At 35.4% G+C, this 18017-nt stretch overlaps 2 protein-coding genes and 1 long non-coding RNA gene across 7 annotated transcripts; 1 reads left to right on the forward strand and 2 right to left on the reverse strand.

The window, feature by feature from the left end:
* Positions 1 to 732: 732 nt before the first annotated feature.
* Positions 733 to 2058, reverse strand: LOC125813880 (uncharacterized). The gene has a single exon (XM_049493358.1). It carries the CDS (start codon positions 1970 to 1972, stop codon positions 1112 to 1114), a length of 861 nt encoding a protein of 286 aa, XP_049349315.1. The 5' UTR covers positions 1973 to 2058; the 3' UTR covers positions 733 to 1111.
* Positions 2059 to 3880: 1822 nt separating this feature from the next.
* LOC125813876 (protein TRANSPARENT TESTA GLABRA 1) lies at positions 3881 to 15083 on the reverse strand. 5 transcript variants are annotated; one of them, XM_049493354.1, is made up of 3 exons: positions 14068 to 15083; positions 10197 to 10325; positions 3881 to 4184 (listed from the first exon to the last, which is right to left on the reverse strand). In XM_049493354.1, the coding sequence occupies exons 1-2, from the start codon at positions 14991 to 14993 to the stop codon at positions 10223 to 10225; spliced, it is 1029 nt and encodes a 342-aa protein (XP_049349311.1). In that variant the 5' UTR covers positions 14994 to 15083; the 3' UTR covers positions 3881 to 4184; positions 10197 to 10222. The 5 variants fall into 5 exon arrangements, with proteins under 5 accessions (XP_049349311.1, XP_049349309.1, XP_049349307.1 ...); XM_049493352.1 differs by having other exon boundaries at positions 10197 to 10221; positions 13964 to 15080; XM_049493353.1 differs by lacking the exon at positions 3881 to 4184 and adding an exon at positions 5011 to 5098 and having other exon boundaries at positions 10197 to 10221; positions 13964 to 15080.
* LOC125813889 (uncharacterized) lies at positions 10978 to 14854 on the forward strand. The gene is made up of 2 exons (XR_007442097.1): positions 10978 to 11056; positions 14799 to 14854. It is a non-coding gene; the product is annotated as an uncharacterized LOC125813889 (long non-coding RNA).
* Positions 15084 to 18017: the final 2934 nt, after the last annotated feature.

Consider the following 18017-nt stretch of genomic DNA (forward strand, 5'->3'; position numbering starts at 1 on the left):
TAATTCCAGCCTTTCTCCGCCTCTATGGTGTCAACCATACCTCTTTCTCAAGTAGGTAAATATTGCTAATACGGTGTGCACATACCAGCACATCTACCCTACTCCACTTAAATACCAAGCTTACCAGCATAGTTCGCATGGCGCAAGGCTCGAACTTGTGAGTTGTGATGTAAGTAACAAGTCCCTCAAGAAGCTTATATTAAATGTAAAAGCTTAGAAGTATCACTAATCCCATCATTCAACAGTGTCACCAGAATTAGGCTCTACTGTAGTTTTTTCATGAAAGAACAATAATAATAACAATAGTTTGAGCTAGTATATGCATGACTCAATTATTTCCATTGGGTACATGCATCAGCCCACCAAGACATGTAGTCGAATAACTCAGACCACCAAAACTTGGGAAGATGAAAAGAAATAAACTAATCATGTTTGCCTCTGTGTAACTCGAACTTTGGAACTGATTTTTGGTTTTGATTCCAAAAACAAGGAGTGACATTGAAATTGAAACAGATATTCTGCAGTTAAAACCCTGAACATGAAATCACATTTAGCTTAAAAGCCCCCAGCTGCCTGAAGCTACAGCCAATTAGCCATCCCCTCAATTGGCAAGCTCAAAATGGAAAGTCATTACATTATTTGGCACCTAACCAAAATAAAATAAATGGTTTTGACGGTAAAGGATAACCTAACCGAAAGATCAAGTGGTAGGAAACAAGGCTCGCCCAGATATAACAAAGCAAACATGTTGTATTTAAGATGTTAATCATCAAGTTATTCCCACTTGGAAGCACCATAAGTATAATGTAATTGAATTTCAAATGCCATCCTGTTCTTCTCAGAAGTCAGGACAAGACAAGAAGTTTTCGCTGTTAGAAAGATATACACGCAGTAATTATTAAATCCTCAATACCTGAGATGAATATTAACATGAATAGAAAGCTAAATCAAGCAATTCTTCTATGTAACTGTATCTAAATATCCTATAAAGTATAAAGACACTCAACCGCAAGTCTCAGGGAAGCCATCTTTATTATTGAACCATGTATGTAGTAGTCAAAAATTCAATCTTGGAAGGACAAGAGCTCAAACTCACCTCCCACACCATCGATCACAACGAATCAGCATCAACCCACTTCCAGTAATGCTTTTTACATGAAACTGCACCATCTGCGACCATCCTCTCACTAGAATCTCCATACTCATCAGTCTCTTCTGTGCAAAACTCCTCCTCAGGCAAACCATCCACTGCAGCCTCCACTGTATGCAACACATAACAAGCAGGCAATCCAGGATACGACGCTGAAACACCTTCCTCCACCTTCTTCGAATACGAATTGGGCAAAATCTTAACAATGCCATTCTCTCTGAGCTCACCAAAAGACCCACCAAGCACTGAACCAAGCTCTTCTTTCACAGCCCGAAAAACCGCATCTTCAACTGTCTCACCAGGCTTCATCTTCTCCGACAACGGCCTACACCTATGCCTAACAGCACCATCCGACAATTCTTGGTGCGATTCAACAAGGACTTTATTGTCTTTTCCAATAACCTTAACAACCATAACCTCAACAGTTCGAACCGGCGGCGTAGAATCAGCCAGCAAAGTCTCCCCTTCAGACAACTCAAGCCAGAGATTACTAACATTCTTGGTTCCCGGCTTAACCCCCCAAGCAGCAAAAGAATCAGAAGGCATACGTGGCCTTAGCCAATCGGAGAGTGATTGGGGATTGGGGAAGTGATGAATAGGGTTACGAAGATTACTGGGAGATGGGTTTGACATAGTGGGAATTCTGAGAAATCTACGGGGGTTTAAAGGGAAAGAAACAAGAGGGGTGAATTTACGGAGAAGGGAAGTAGTGGGGTTTGAAGAAGAGAAGATAACGAAGAGAGAAAAGGCAGTGAAGATAACGTCAGGGAAGGAAGTGGGTTTCTTGTGGAGATGCGGTGGTTGTGGTGGCTGAGAAGACATATCAAGTAGTTTCAGTGAATATTGTGAAGAAGATAAGGAATTGATGAGGTTCCATTGATAGGATTGAAAGAGAAGAAGAATTAGAGGTTGAGATGTATTCTTCTTTTCCCAATTGGCTTCTAAAATCTCTTAAACTTTGACTTTTGCTTGTACACAATTTTTATGAGTGGCGTGTGGCGGTGTGGTTGCTAAAAATCCGAAATTAGTATTTTGACTTGACATGAATTTTAAGATAATAAATTAATCAATTAATGTTTGTAGTTTTAAATTTAAGTTGTTAAAACGGGAAAGATTGACGCGTGCATGATTTGAATGATAGATTTACAAAAAAAAAAAAATTATAGGAGACGGGTAGAGCTATTAAAAAAAGGTAGAGTAAATGAAAAAAGAGAAATTTTCGCATATAGCCACTAAAAATAGCCTAATTACCTCCATAGTTATAGTTTGCTAATTACAATTTGTAGCTACATGTTATAGGGAAGAGAGTGGCGGAGCCAGATTGGCAGAGGGAGGAGAGAGGCGAGCGAGAGAGAGCAGAGAGTGGGAGAGATCGGTTAGATAATTGTATATTATACATATGTATTTGTATATATGGCAAGCGAGATTGGGAGAGGGAGGAGAGAGGCAAGCGAGATTCGGAGAGTAAGGAGAGGGGCGAGCGAGAGAGGGCAATAATTTGTATAATTCGCATGTCGTTTGTATAATTGGCGGTTACGTTTGTGTAATTCACATGTTTTTGTATAATTGAGTAATATAAAGTATGAAATTATATAAATATGATAAAACTTGAAATAACGAATTGATACAAATATAAACATATGAACTTTAAACAGTTATACAAAATATAGTATACAAATTACATTATATAAATTATATTATACAAAATTCAAAAACTACGGGTTTATACAAACTTTAAAAAGTTATACACAAAAAGATTAAATGTATACGGTGACAAAACTGAAAAACCAAAGGAAATCAGCATCATATACAAATACAAATCAAACAAAAAAATTGTCAGTTGTGAATCATACAAATGTGAAGAATTATACAAATGTGGCTAATTATATAACTCGAAGTCAGCCACGTAATTAATGGTTAATGTTAGTCGCGAGTGGGAATTATAGCAAACTATAACTATGATGAGTAATTAAGTAGTATAAGTTTGCTAAACCACGTAATTTTCTCATGACAAGGTAACGACGCTATCATACCGATCGTTACACAATCTTGGCATTGTTACCTAATAATGAATTTATATAATACAATTCAATAGAATTTAAGTCACAATCAAAACTAACATTGTATTTAAACTTACAATATAATACAACGGATAATAACCATCCAAACAAAGGGTAAAAAAAAATAAAAATTAAACGAACTAAAAAGAAAAATATAACAAACAATTGAAACAAAGGTGGTACGTATTTTCTTTCTTTTGGTCTGTACATTTTTTTAACAAATAAAAAAGGTTTTAAGTTTTTCAAAAATTCAAAGACTAAATCTGAAATTTTACCAAAAATATATGTATTTAAGGTCTGTTTTGAGTCTTGGCAAACCTACAAAATATTTGTTCGAGAATTTTTAGCAGAAAAAAACTCAGTTTTTGGAAAAAAAAATTCAACCAAAAGTGTAAAATTCTACAACTTTCCTAGCTTCAAAATGTTCAAAAAAAAAAAAGAAAGTAAACAATGATGCAAAGAGAATTTGGGAAGTTCAATGAAGAAACAGAGAACTTTTTTACTTTTTTGCAATTTTTTTATTTGTGAATGAGCGCGGACTCTTCACTTTCGATGCCGCACCCGTATCGGATTCACCAAAAATACACTATTTTTGGCGAAGTCAACACGCATTCGTTGACATTTTTGAAGAGCCCAAGCAATATAGGTCCACATAGAGAGAAGCCAATGGTTAATAAAAGATTCATATAACAACTTCCAAATAACTTAATGTTGAAGAACAGTTAGGTAGTATCTCAATCCACATAGTTTGACAGTTAAACAAGTTTCCTTTATCATTTTCCATTACACTTGGTTTTCAAATTGATGCTTACTAGATGATAGAAAAAAAAGTACTGAACTTTAGATTTTATTTTTCCAAATGGTGCTACTGAAGTGCCTGAATAGGTATAATCCCTCCACCTTCATGACCAGAGGCAAAAGTTTTTTCATCTCTTACAAAGAAGGTAGAAAATCAAGTCCTCCAATAGTCCACACTGCAAATTCAAAGAGAAAATCACTTCAAACATCAGTAACAGCAGATTTATGGCTATGTTCTTGCTTTGCAGTAATGTAGAAAGACTAAAATACACTGTCAAAGGAATTGCAGAAGTAGTTATGCTCTAAATCATAAAACAAAGACAGACACTATTCGGGAATAACTTTTTTTACATCGAAAGAAACTTTACAAAAGATTACTCGTCTACCTCCATTGCATGTCAAGAAATGAGAATTCAGTCAGTCTGCATGTATAATCTTCAACCAACATGACAGTACATTTTCTATCCCTTGAACATGGTAACCACTGAACTGTATTTCCTCTGTTTTTGGGTTACTACAATTGATAAAGATGACTTTGCATTGGGGTAAAGAAGAAAATCAGAGAGACAAACAGTTTGAAGTTGATATTTCCCAAATGGGCAATGCAACACAATTAAGACTTCAATCAACCTAGCCACAATAGATCAAACACATCTCTGTGAGCTACACATCAGAAATCCTCTTTGAGATTTGATAATGAAACCAGGAGAGAGAACAAGGAAAGAAAGTAAATTAAAATGTTACTCTTTTTAAGCATTAAACTGAATTACCAAGATAAAACTCTCAATGAAGCCACCAATTTCCAGGTCGGGCCTTCTAAACTAAAAATAATTAATTTATCTAACTTATATATTTCCCATGAATTATAATCTATTTCTTAACAGATGAAAAGCTGAATTTTCTACAAAAAGAAAAGATTATTGTTAAGCAATAAACAACCCTTGAGCAACAGAAGCTCCATGTAGAACAAATACAACTATGACAAGGCATAGAAACAGCAATCGGATCTCTCAAACAACAAGATGATCCAGCAGGGCCCAAATGAAAATGAATCAGCATACTGCATCACACAAAGTTGAAATTTTTGTTCCTGTCAGTAACACAAGATTGTAAGAGATGTTACTGCAGAAACTAATATCGAAATGTATAGCTCCCACGCTGCGTCATTGCAAGGGAACTTCTCAAATTATATTTCCTCTTGTAGTTCAAGGTTTTTCTGCAATCGCAGAACCTACACTAGGGTGACAATTACTTTTACATTACCACGGAAACAACAATGAGGAGAACATTTAGTCCCACTTTAAGAAGTCAAAAAGTTTGACAGCATTTCACGAAAAAAGAAATATAAGTTCCAAGTCTTAAAACAAAATCTATGAAGGGCACATGAAACTGTTTAGCTGTGTCCTATGCAACTTAACAAATAGTTTATACTTTTGACAGGACCACATCTAATGATATCTTGTCACTCAAAGTACTGGTAACATTATTAGTTCACGTGCTAACAGCAACCCAGTAACATATAATGAAAACAATTCTTCTACTAACTTTCATGCAGTCCATAAAACTTAATTTGAATAAGTTCATCAAACAAATTAAGCACAAATGTGCTTCAAAAGCCATCAATTTGAAGCTTATGGACTATGTAAGTGATTCCTAGTGTCTTTTAATCTTGATTTGTTATTTATTCTCATCTTAATTTATTTCTCTCTAGTATGTGCCTAAAATCTCCAACTTTTATCATAATCATTCTATTTCTTGATTTTATAATTGGACACATCACATTCACTAGTCTTCAAAGTTGGAAACTCGACGCTATTAATAGATATGAAATCATCGAACAACCTCTGAATCCTTTCATGGTTTTATCCTCACTAATCTGCCAGCAATCTTATGCCTATCTTCATCCCTTGAAATCAGCGAACAAACTTTGAATCCTTTCATGGTTCTATCCACACTAATCTGCCAACAATCCAATGTCTATCCTCAGCCCTCTAACAATAACAACATACACAGTATAATTTTTTGTTTTTGAAATTAGTAATGTACAACATACACAGTATAATTTCAAAACCACAAGTGGAATTTGAGGAGGATGGTGTGTACGCAGCCTTACCCCTACCATGTGAAGGTAGAGAGGTTGTTTCTGATAGACCCTCGATTCAAGTAAAGCATATTAAAAAACAAGTATGTAAAGAAAATACAACGACGAAGAAGCAATGCTAAAAACAAAAAAGAAGAGAACAATAGCAATGACAATGATATGATAAATGAAGCAGGAAACAATATGTAATACTGAAATTTTCAACCTTCTAATACTGAACAAATTCCACTATTCACAATTTGTAAGAACATAAGAAAGCCCCACCAGTTTCTTTGAAGTTGACTAGCTATACAATCATCAAATATGAAAATCGTCCTGGAATAACTATAAATAGATGTATAAGTTAAGTGGTAAACTCTAAAGCAAGTTGAATTTACCTTCAATAGGTTACACTAATCCATACAAATACACAAAGCCAGGGTCTCCAGAAAACAATGCTGACATCATGTTTCAAAGCATGTATTATCTTTGTTCTTCTATTCATAATTTTGAAGCACAATTGTCATTAATGTCATTTAAAGTCATATTACTTCATTAAAAAATGTCACTCAATGCCATTTTAAGTGGAATTCTCTAGAGCATAAGTGGAGGATGTATATGTCTGATAATCCGACAACTGGTTAAAAAGTCACATTAACTAGTAACTAGCTCAAGTGTGTGTCTACCTTCTATGAGTTAAATTTCACATCTTGCATCACAATATGGGTTAATTTTCTTAACTCAACTTATACAATACAAATTTTATTTCTATACATATAACAGTTTACTAGAAGAATTGGCAGGAATTGATCTGACAATGGAAAGCAGGGACTTGTCTAAGGAAGAAATGATGGTAAGAGCAACCATTGTAGTTGAATTGGAAAATATGGCTAAAAATGAGGAAGCAAAATGGAGACAGAAATCCAGAGTGTTGTGGTTGAAGCAGGGTGACAACAACACAGTTTTTCCAAAGAATGGCAACTGCTCACAGAAGATTTAACACTATTGACAGATTAGTGGTTAGAGGAGAAGAAATTGTAAAGCCTGATGAAATCAAGACTGCTATGGTTGAGTTTTATAAAACACTTTACTCAGAATCAGAAAGTTGGAGGCCAGGTTTCGACATGATAGATTTCCCAACCATTTCACAAGAGGAACAAGATTGGCTTCAAAGACCTTTTTCTGAAGAAGAGGTGCTGAATGTAATCAAGCAATGTGATGGAGACAAAACCCCGGGCCCAGATGGTTTGACAATGAGTTTCTTTGAAGTTTGTTGGGACACTGTGAAGGAGGATCTACTAGAAACTGTTCATAAGTTCCATCAGAAAGAGTTATTTGAAAAGTCTTTCAATGCCACCTTCATAGCCTTGATACCAAAGAAAGCTGGAGTTGAGGAGCTTAAGGATTTCAAACCTATCAGTCTAATAGGAAGTGTATACAAGATACTTTCCAAGCTTATTACTGAAAGGTTGAAGTCTGTTATGGGGAAATTAGTAAATGAACATCAAATGGCATTTCTAAAAGGCAGGCAGATTATGGATGCGGCTCTCTTAGCAAATGAATTAGTGGATTCCTGAGAGACAAAAATTTCCAGGGATCTTATGCAAACTTGACCTAAAGAAGGCATATGACCATGTTAATTGGAAGTTTCTACTGAAGGTGCTAGAAGACATGGGTTTTGGTAAAAAATGGATCAACTGGATATGTTTCTGCATCTCTACGGTAAGGTTCTCTCTGATTATAAATGGCAATAATGAAGGCTTCTTTTCGTCTGAGAGGGGGTTGAGGCAGGGTGATCCTATATCACCTTTTTTGTTTATCTTAGCTATGGAGGGGCTCAACCACATGATCAGGAGGGCAAGGGCAAATGGTTGGTCAAAGGATTTCCAAGCTCAGGTGCAAGGACGTAGAGAAGATGAAAGGGGAGTCACACATCTGCTTTATGCAGATGACTCACTAATATTTTGTGAAGCTGAAGTATCTTAGATTAGACATATTAGGCCTATCCTTACTATTTTTGAAGGCATTTCTGGACTGCATGTTAATTGGCAAAAGAGTTGTCTTTACCAAGTGAACAAAGTTGATAATATGAAGATATTAGCAAGTAATCTTGGATGCCAGGTAGCTGCCTTACCCACAAAGTACCTAGGGATGCCCCTGGGTGCAAAGAACAAAGAGATAGAGGTTTGGAGAGAAGTGCCAGAGAGATGTGACAGGAGATTGGCAAGATGGAAGAGTCAGTATTTGTCCTTAGGAGGGAGATTAACACTAGTCAAATCTGTGGTGGATTCCCTTCCTTCCTATATGATGAGCCTATTTCCTATACCAAAGAGTATTGTGAAGAGAATAAATTTGCTCAGAAGAACTTTTTTGTGGAATGGAAACAAGGAGCAGAAAGGTTACAACCTTGTAAAATGGGATACTGTAACACTTCACAAGAAGCAGGTATCAAGAAACTCAACCTCCAAAACTCTTGTCTTTTGCAAAAATGGTTATGGAGGTTCTGTGCTGAAGATATGCCTTTATGGAAAAAAATCATCATTGAGAAATATGGACTTCAAAGTCACTGGATCACTGAAGACGTCCTTGGAACTTTTGGTTGTAGTGTCTGGAAGACTATTCGGAGACTCAGGCACCAGTTTCAAAAAAATATTCAATTCAAGGTCGGTAATGGCGTGAAGATTGAGTTCTGGAATGAACTTTGGATAGGTGAAAGGAGCTTGAAATCTCTCTTCCCTAATATGTTCCTCCTCAGCCAACAGAATAGGGCCACTATAGCTCAGATGTGTAGCATACAAGGTTGGAATTTCAACTTCAGAAGGGCACTAAATGATTGGGAGGTTCAAAGAGCTGCAGATTTTCTTATGGTGATAAATGATTTCAATGGAACTACCAATGCACCTGACAGACCAGTGTGAAAACTTCACAGCAAGGGTGCGTTCACTGTGAAGTCATGCTACTGGAGGAGAAATACTGGCAACTGCAGATTAGGAATTGGCCTTGGAAACTAATCTGGAAAGCCAAACTCCCCTTAAAAGTTTCTTGTTTCGTGTGGTTAGTTTGCAGGAAAGCTTGTTTGACTCATGAAGTACTACAAAGAAGAGGTAGACAGATTTGCTGAAGATGTTTTATGTGTGACCAGGATGCTGAAATAAATAGCCATCTATTTCTACACTGTAAAAGAGCTGCAAATCTGTGGAACATGTTCTTGTGTATACTTGGAGTGAGTTGGGTGGTTCCCAAAACTACTAAAAGTATGATGGATTGCTGGAAAGAGATTGGAAGAAGAGAGTCAGAAGAGGATTGGTGGGAATTGATCCCTGCAAGCATCTGGTGGACATTGTGGAAGGAAAGGAATGCAAGAGGCATTGAAGACAAAAGCAACAACATTCAAAAAATCAGAATGAATTGCCTTAGTCTTCTATATTTTTGGTGTAAACAGGATATGGCGGGGGATATAGAACTTTTTGATGATTTTATAGGGAAATTGTAAAGCTCCATAGACTAGTTCTTCTGGCCTTCTATTTTTTACCCTATGGGATGCAAGTGCTCACTCTTATCATTGCTTGGATGATGGAATTTTGTGAATACACAGTTACTTGTTCCTCAAAAAAAAAAATAGAATTAGGAACCACATCAATAAGTGAAACCACATAAACAGGATCCTGCATTCAATAGCTCATTAGTACATTATCTACCACAAGCAAGAATCAACAGGACTCAGAATTACTAAATCAGTTTTTCCTGTTTTGTTCTATTGCCACACACAATAAGTTGTAACTATCTAAATGTATAACATAGTTGAGCAGTCTAAAAAGGACACATAACAAAATCTAATCTCCAACCCCCTCCATCACAGCTTAAAAACATACTAAACTTCATCAATAACTTATTAATATATTATCTACCACAAGCAGAAATCAACAGGATTTCAGAATTACTGAATTAGCTTTTCCTATTTTGTTTTTTTGCCACATAATAAGTTGTACTATCTAAATGTATAACACGATCGAGCAGTCCAAAAAGGACGCACAATAACATCTAAGCTCTAACCCCTTTCCACCACAAATTAATAATTATACTAAAGCAGTAATAATTGTTGGCTTACAGGAAAAATTCAATCATCCAATTGCCTTATACTTTAAGCAGTTGCAACTTGTTAGAAAACGCAATGGCAATCCAATCATGATGCGCAGCAGACCACTGAATTTGATTAATCTCAGCTCCAGCAGAGTACCTTGCCATATGATCAATCCCATTAGGCCCTACAACAGTTGGCAACTCCCAAATGAGCGCCTGCCCGTCATCCCCAGCCGAACAAATATGTCGACGACTCTGTGGAGCCCAAGCAATAGCATTAACACTCGCCTGATGCCTAGCCAACTCTGCCACAGGCCTTGCTAGAGATCTAATATCTAAAATCATAATCTTGTTGCAATCCATCGACATAGTAGCCAGATATCTTAAGTCATGCTTGTTCCAAGCCAACCTCAACAACTGAGTACCCGGTTCTGGACTCTCATAAATAATTGTCGAATGTTCCTTATCCCTCAAATCAAAAATCCTAACTGACCCATCAGCAGAAACGGAGGCAAAAACCCCAGCTTCAGCCCAAGCTATATCGTAAACCTCTTTATCATGGGCTATAATTTGAGATTCGACGGCCCCTATTTCAACATCCCAGATGGTACAAGTAGTGTCTATACTGGAAGTACCAATTCTTCTGGGCTCCACCTCATTCCAATCAAAAGACGTCAAAGGGGCAACGTATTCACTAGTTTTATTCTTACTGAGAGTGAAAAGGGGTTCAATAGAAGTATCACCAACTTCCCAAAGACGGAGGTAGTCACTGCAGGAGGCAAGAATGTCATTCGATTTGAGAGAATCAAAAGGATTAGGATGGAACATGAGCTTCGTAGGTGGATAAGGGTGTTCGAAACAGAGATTCGGAATAGGCTTAAGGGTTAGGTTATGTGCATCGAAAGAGAGAATATCAACACAATTGTTGATCTCTTCGATAAAGCTCCCAATGGCAATTCGAGGGTGGCAATTGGGGAGGGAAGCAGTGAAGGAGGAAAAAGCCATGGCGTAGATGGGGTAGGATGAGTCATATGTAACGGAATTTCCAGATCGGGGATGAAATTTTTTACCAGATTTTTTTTCCATTTTTAGAGAGGATGAATTGGGGAAAATTGAAGTTGAAGTTATGTACGTGGGTGTGTTATGGGTTTGGTAATTAATTGGAATTGGAAAACATGTTGTTGAGCTTACATGGTGTTCACTGGCAGTTCGCTCGAAGGGAAGAAAAGTTAGTGGTTGGCAGGATTGACTAGCTTTCGCTTCCACAAGACGAAGACAGATTAGTCTTTGGTGGCTATGGATGATTTGATCTGGAGGCTTCAGTTCTTATTTGGGCCCCCAGAAGAGTTAATACTTTATTGGGCCATTTGGTTTAGGTCCAATTTCATTAGTATTACTATTTAATTTTCATTTCGAGAATCGCCTCTTTTCAAAAAGTGACATCACACAAAATCAAGAAATGAAAAATAAGAAACAGAGCTGCTACTGCAGAAATATAATATAATGCCCAACAATATGGTCCAAGATGGCTCAAACAAAAATGCATCAATAGATTGCATCAAACAAAGTTGAAATTTTCATTCCGACCAGTTATATAAGATTGTCAGAATTGCAACTGCAGAAACTATTATCCAAATGTAGACTGAGCAGCTTCAGTTTATTACCAACCTCGGGTTCAACAACTATTGGGTAAAGCCTAAACCTTACTCTTTTCCTTCTATCGGAACTGGTAACAGATTTCTAGATCCGATGCAACTAGCATAAGAAAAAATTAAAGTATGAAAGTCTCTATGCTCCATCGAATAAGCTCCCACACTGCATAATTGCAAAGGAACTCCTATAGTTACATTTTCTCCTGTAGTTCAAGATTTTCCTGTAATCGCAGAACTTAAACTACGGTAACAATTACTTTTACAGCACCATGGAAACACCTATAAGGAGAATATCTAGCCAATTAAAGAAGACAAAAAGTTCGACAACATTTCACGGAAAAAAATATCAGTTTCAAGTCTTAAAACAGAATATATGAAGAGCACGTGAAATTGTTTAACGACGTCCTATACAACTTAACGAATAGTTTTCACTTTCCACAGGACACTCCATAATATCATTACTAGATACCACTAGACCACGTCTAATGGTATCTTGTCACTCAAAGAACACTCCATGATAACATTACTAGTTCACGTGCTAGCAGAAACCCAGCAGCATATAAAGAAAACAATCCTGCTACTAACTTTGGTGCAGTCCATAAAACTTCATTTGAATAAGTTCAACAAACAAATTAATCATAAATGTGCTTCAAAGCCATTAATTTAAAGCATGTCGACTATGTAAGTGATTCCTTGAGTTTTTAACATGTATTTATTTATTTATTCTCATCTTAATTTATTTTCTCTCCGGTATGTGCCTAAAATATCCCACGTTTGTCATAATCATTCTATTTTTTTATTTTATAAATGAACGCATCACATTCTCCAGTCTCCAGATTCGGAAACTCAATATGTAACTTGGCATGTCAAACTCAATGCTATTTATATATGTTGCTCATACTCTTCAAAAATGTCGACGGGTGCGTGTTGGATCCTCCAGAAACAGTGTATTTTTGAAGGATCCGACACGGGTGAAGCAACATTTTTGGAGAGTCCAAGCAACTTAGCTATTAATAGATATGACATTAGCAAAAAAACCTTTGAATCTTTTCATGGTTATTCCCACACTAATCTGCCAACAATCCTATGCCCATCGTCAGCCCTCTAACAATAATAATGACATACCCATTGTAATTCTACAACCACAAGTGGGATCTGAGGAGGGTGGTGTGTCCCCTACTTTGTGAAGGTAGAGATGTTATTTCTTGTAGACCATTGGCTCAAGTAAAACATATAAAAAAACAAGTGAAAATACAATAGCAAAGAAGCCACGAAGAAGAGAACAATGTAAACAACACGGAATACTAAAATCTCCATCCCTTTAATACTGATCCAATTCCACTATTCACAATTTGCAGCAATATAAGAAAGCCCCACCAGTTCCTTTGAAGTTGACTAGCTATACATTTATCAAATACGTAAATTGTCTTAGAATAACTATAAATAGAAGTATAAGTTGAGGGTCAAAATCTAAAGCATGTTGAATTTGCCACCAATAGGTTACCACTGATCCATACAAGTATACAAAGTCAGGGGTCTCTGGAAAACAATGCTGACATTATGTTCCAAAGCATGTACAACTGTTGTTCTTCTATTCATCGTGTGGAAGCACAATTGACATTAATATCATTTAAAGCCATATTACTTAGTAAAAAAATATTGCATAAGCAAAGGCTATATATGTCTGATGATCTAACACAATTGGCTAATAAGTCGCATTAACTAGTAGCTAGTTCAACCATGCTTCAAGTTTCTGCGAGTTAAATTTCACATCTTGCATTACAGTATAAGCTAATTTCCCAAACTCAATAGCTACAATATAAATTTTATTTCTATACGTGATAAGAATTAGGAACTACATCAATAAGTCTACATAAACAGGCATCCTTCATTCAATAACTCATTAATACATTATCTACTACAAGTAAGAATTAGCAGGATATCAAAATTCCTGAATTAGCTTTCCTGTTTTGTTCTATGGTCACACAATAAGTTGTAACTATCTAAATGTATAACAGGGTTGAGAAGTCCAAAAAGGACACACAATAACATCTAAGCACCACCCCCATCCACCACGTATTAAAAGAGATACTAAAGCAGTAGTAGTTGTTGTCTTACAGGAAAAATTCAAACATCCAATCACCTTATACTTTAAGCAGCTGCAACTTGTTAGAAAACGCAATAGCAATCCAATCACGTTGTGCAGCAGACCACTGAATTTGATTAATCTCAGCTCCAGCAGAGTACATTGACATAGGATCAATCCCATTAGGCCCTGCAACAGTTGGCAACTCCCAAATGAGCGCCTGCCCGTCATCCCCAGCAGAACAAATATGTCTACAACTCTGTGGAGCCCAAGCAATAGCATTCACACTCGCCTGATGCCTTTCCAACTCTGCCACGGGCATTGCTGGAGACCTAATATCTAAAATCACAATCTTATTGTTATCCATCAATATGGTAGCCATGTATCTCAAATCTTGCTTGTTCCAAGCCAACCTCAACAACGGAGTGTCCGGTTTTGGACTCTCATAAATAATTGTCGAATGTTCCTTATCCCTCAAATCAAAAATCCTAACTGACCCATCAGCAGAAACCGAAGCAAAAACCCCAGCTTCACCCCAAGCTATATCGTAAACCTCTTTGTCATGAGCTATCAGTTGGGTTTCCACAACCCCTTTCTCAACATCCCAGATGGTACAAGTAGTGTCTATACTAGAAGTACCAATTCTTCTCGGCTCCACCTCATTCCAATCAAAAGACGTCAAAGGGGCACAATATTCACTAGTTTTATTGTTACTGAGAGTGAAAAGGGGTTCAATAGAAGTTTCACTAACATCCCATAGACGGAGGTAATCACCGGAAGAAGCAAGAATATCATTAGTCTTGAGAGAAGTAGAAGGATTAGGATGGAACATGAGCTTCGTAGGCGGATAAGGGTGTTCAAAAGAGAGATTCGGAACAGGCTTAAGGGTTAGGGTATCTTCATCGAAGGACAGAATATCGACACGATTGTTGAACTCTTCGATAAAGCTCCCGACGGCAAGTCGACGGCGGCGGCTAGGGAGGGAAGAAGTGAAGGATGAAAAAGCCATAGCGTAGATAGGATAGGAGGAGTCATATGTAACGGAATTTTCAGACCGGAGATGCGATTCTTGACTTGAATTCTCCATATTTAGTGGAGATGAATGAAATGGAAGTTGAGTTAAAGTTTGTGCATATTATGGGTTTGGTGACGAAATTGGAATTGGAAAACATGGTGTTGACCGGCGGTTCACTTCACTGTAAGAGAAGACAAAATTAGCGGTTGGTAGGATTGACCGGTCGTTTCCTCAAGACCAAGGCAGAGTCATCTTTGGTGGGGCTATGGACGATTGGATCGGGAAGCTTCACTTCTTGTTCAGAGAGCAGTTTGGTCACATGGATCTGGAGCTTTACGTTGCTAAAGGGTATTTTTGGAATTCTAAACATCTTCATCTACGTGATTGCGTTCCAAAGTTTTATGTCACTTTAAAGGCGCTAGAAGATGTTGATAATTTGATCCTACATCAATAAAATCAAACTTTATCAAATAAACGGAACTCAATATGAATAAAATATAAATAACGTCATTAGATATTTATTCAAATAAACAGCTGTAGACCGGAAAAAAAAAAAGTGGCATGATTAAAAGAAATACATAAGGGCATTTTTATATAATTTGTTGCGTCTAGGAACTTTGCATCGAGTTTAATTTATAGGCAGGCAGTGTAAGCAACTTGAAATAAAATAGTTTCTCCTTTAATTTGCTACTTCATATTGTTATAAAATATTATGATATGAATGTCCACTACACCAAAAAGTTACTATGACTAATTATCTCAATACTTCCATCCATTACGAAGATAACCTCCACCTTTATGACTATTATTCTTGTAACATTTCACCTCCATAACATCCTGTCATCCTGCATTATATTCATGTTTATGACTAACTTTTTGTATGCCTCTATGTTACACTATAAATAGAGGCATAAGGATTCATATTGTATGTACTTGAATACTTTGAAGAATAAGAAATACTCTCATATCTTGTCTCTATATTTCTATTGTTTTCATCTTCTATATTTCTTGTCGTGTTTTGCTTTAGTTTTACAACACATATATCTTTCTCGGTCATTATTATGTAAAGCATTAAAAAGGGTTAGTCACTGAGGATGCATCATAGATATTTCAACTGTAACAAATATATAACAAAAGACAAGTGAATACAATTTTACATCAATTTTCTGCTCTTTCTTTAATGGATGATCACTAATTTCCTTAATTTATAACTAATCAGCCTAAAATGGGCGATACATGCAATTCACCCTCTTTTAAGAGGCTAGAGCCCAATCATGGCCTCAGATCACAAAAGGGCTAGTAATGTAAGGGCCAACCCCAGAAGCCCAAACATGAATTAATGGGTCCCGATAAATGCTGACTGAGAGCAGCCCGTTTCATAGTTCAAAGGTTCAAACGCCAACGAATTGAATCCAATTCTGACTAAAAGATCAAGGGAAAAAGGCTTGGTATACTCCTCAACTTTGTCATTTAGAGCTGATATGCCCCTCATTATGAATGATTCATATATATATATATATATATATATATATATATATATATATATATATATATATATACAAACGGCTTACATATACCCCAACCGTTACAAGATGAGCTCACATATGCCCTTCATTTAACGGAAGTGAAAAAATTAGTTTTAAATTAATATTTTTTAATTTGAAATTTTTTTTAAATCATGTAGAGGTATATTCTATTATATAGATGAGCGATGAGAAGGACGACCAATGACATTTTAGTAATTTTAACATCATTTAAGGGTAAAAATAATAATTGTATACTTAATGGTAAATGAAAATCTAGAAGAATCCATACATGTCTTAACTTTCATTATGGGCCCATAAGGATATTATTGTAATTTTGTTAAAATAAAGAGTTTCTATTAGTTAACTTATTACAAACAATAATACTAAGCTTGTTTTGACATATTTTAGAAATAAAATTTTGAACTAATTAAAATAAAATGTGTTTGAATAGTTAATATTTTGTTCTTAGAAATACTTTAAAGGATTATTGCGTAAAAATATTTTTAATATTATGTTACATAATATGACCACTAAATTCGTATCTTGATTATTAAAATAGTCTTTAAAATGACGTATCAATATTTTTTTAATTAATTTGAAGAAAATATCAAATTTCGTGACTAAAAGAATGAACAATGTTTGACTATCAAGAAATTAATAATTCGATAATGTATTCATCGAAAGATTAAAAAATATAAAAAATTTATTTATATATTTTCTTAATATCAAATATGATAAACTATTTAACAGAGAAAATTTGACAAGGAAAACGTTTAACATTCAAATTCTAATGAATATTAAAATTCAAACTAAAGAAAAATGAGTAGTTAAAAAATAAAGAAGAACAACAAAAGAAAATGTCAATAGAAAAAGACTTAGTTGAGAAATATAGAGGAATAAAAAAACTAAAAAATAAATGAATTAGGAAAAATCAACCTGAAAAAAAAAGTATATTGGTTATTTTGTAGGGGTAAGATTTAGGGTTTTTTTTTTTTGCATGATATTAAGAGTGTAGTATCAAAAAAAATTAATTAATGTAGTTTAGAATATATCATTACGATAATTGTTATTGTATATAGAAATAAAGTTGCTTTCTTGATTGTTTTTATTGTTGTGAAGTTAAAAATCAATTTTTTAAGTATTTTTATTTTTCGAAGACAATAATAAAATGTATCACAAAATTCATCGACAAAGCCAATTGCAAACACAGTATACTTAAGTTGAAGCAATAGAGATTTGAAAGACTTTAAATCAATCTTTACGAATTGATTGATCATATTATCATATGCAAAGCTTATGGTGCAAATATTACAAAACGAAGATAATAACATTGTGGAAAATAGATACCACTTGCGAATATATTTGAAGATCAATGAAATTTTTCAAAGATATCAACATTTTATATATTCCTCAAACACGAAATATTTTAACTCATAATCTAACACAATTCTCTATTTCCTTGCTGCATATAATTTTTTAGAATTCAACTTTCTCAATTTAGGTCGTATGACCATTTGAAATAGATTATAAAGTAATATATTGAAGTTGTTTACTAAAGAAAAAAATAGTA

Source organism: Solanum verrucosum, unplaced genomic scaffold, assembly GCF_900185275.1.
Source record: "Solanum verrucosum unplaced genomic scaffold, falcon-dt-bn FXZP01000205.1, whole genome shotgun sequence".
NCBI lineage: Eukaryota > Viridiplantae > Streptophyta > Magnoliopsida > Solanales > Solanaceae > Solanum > Solanum verrucosum.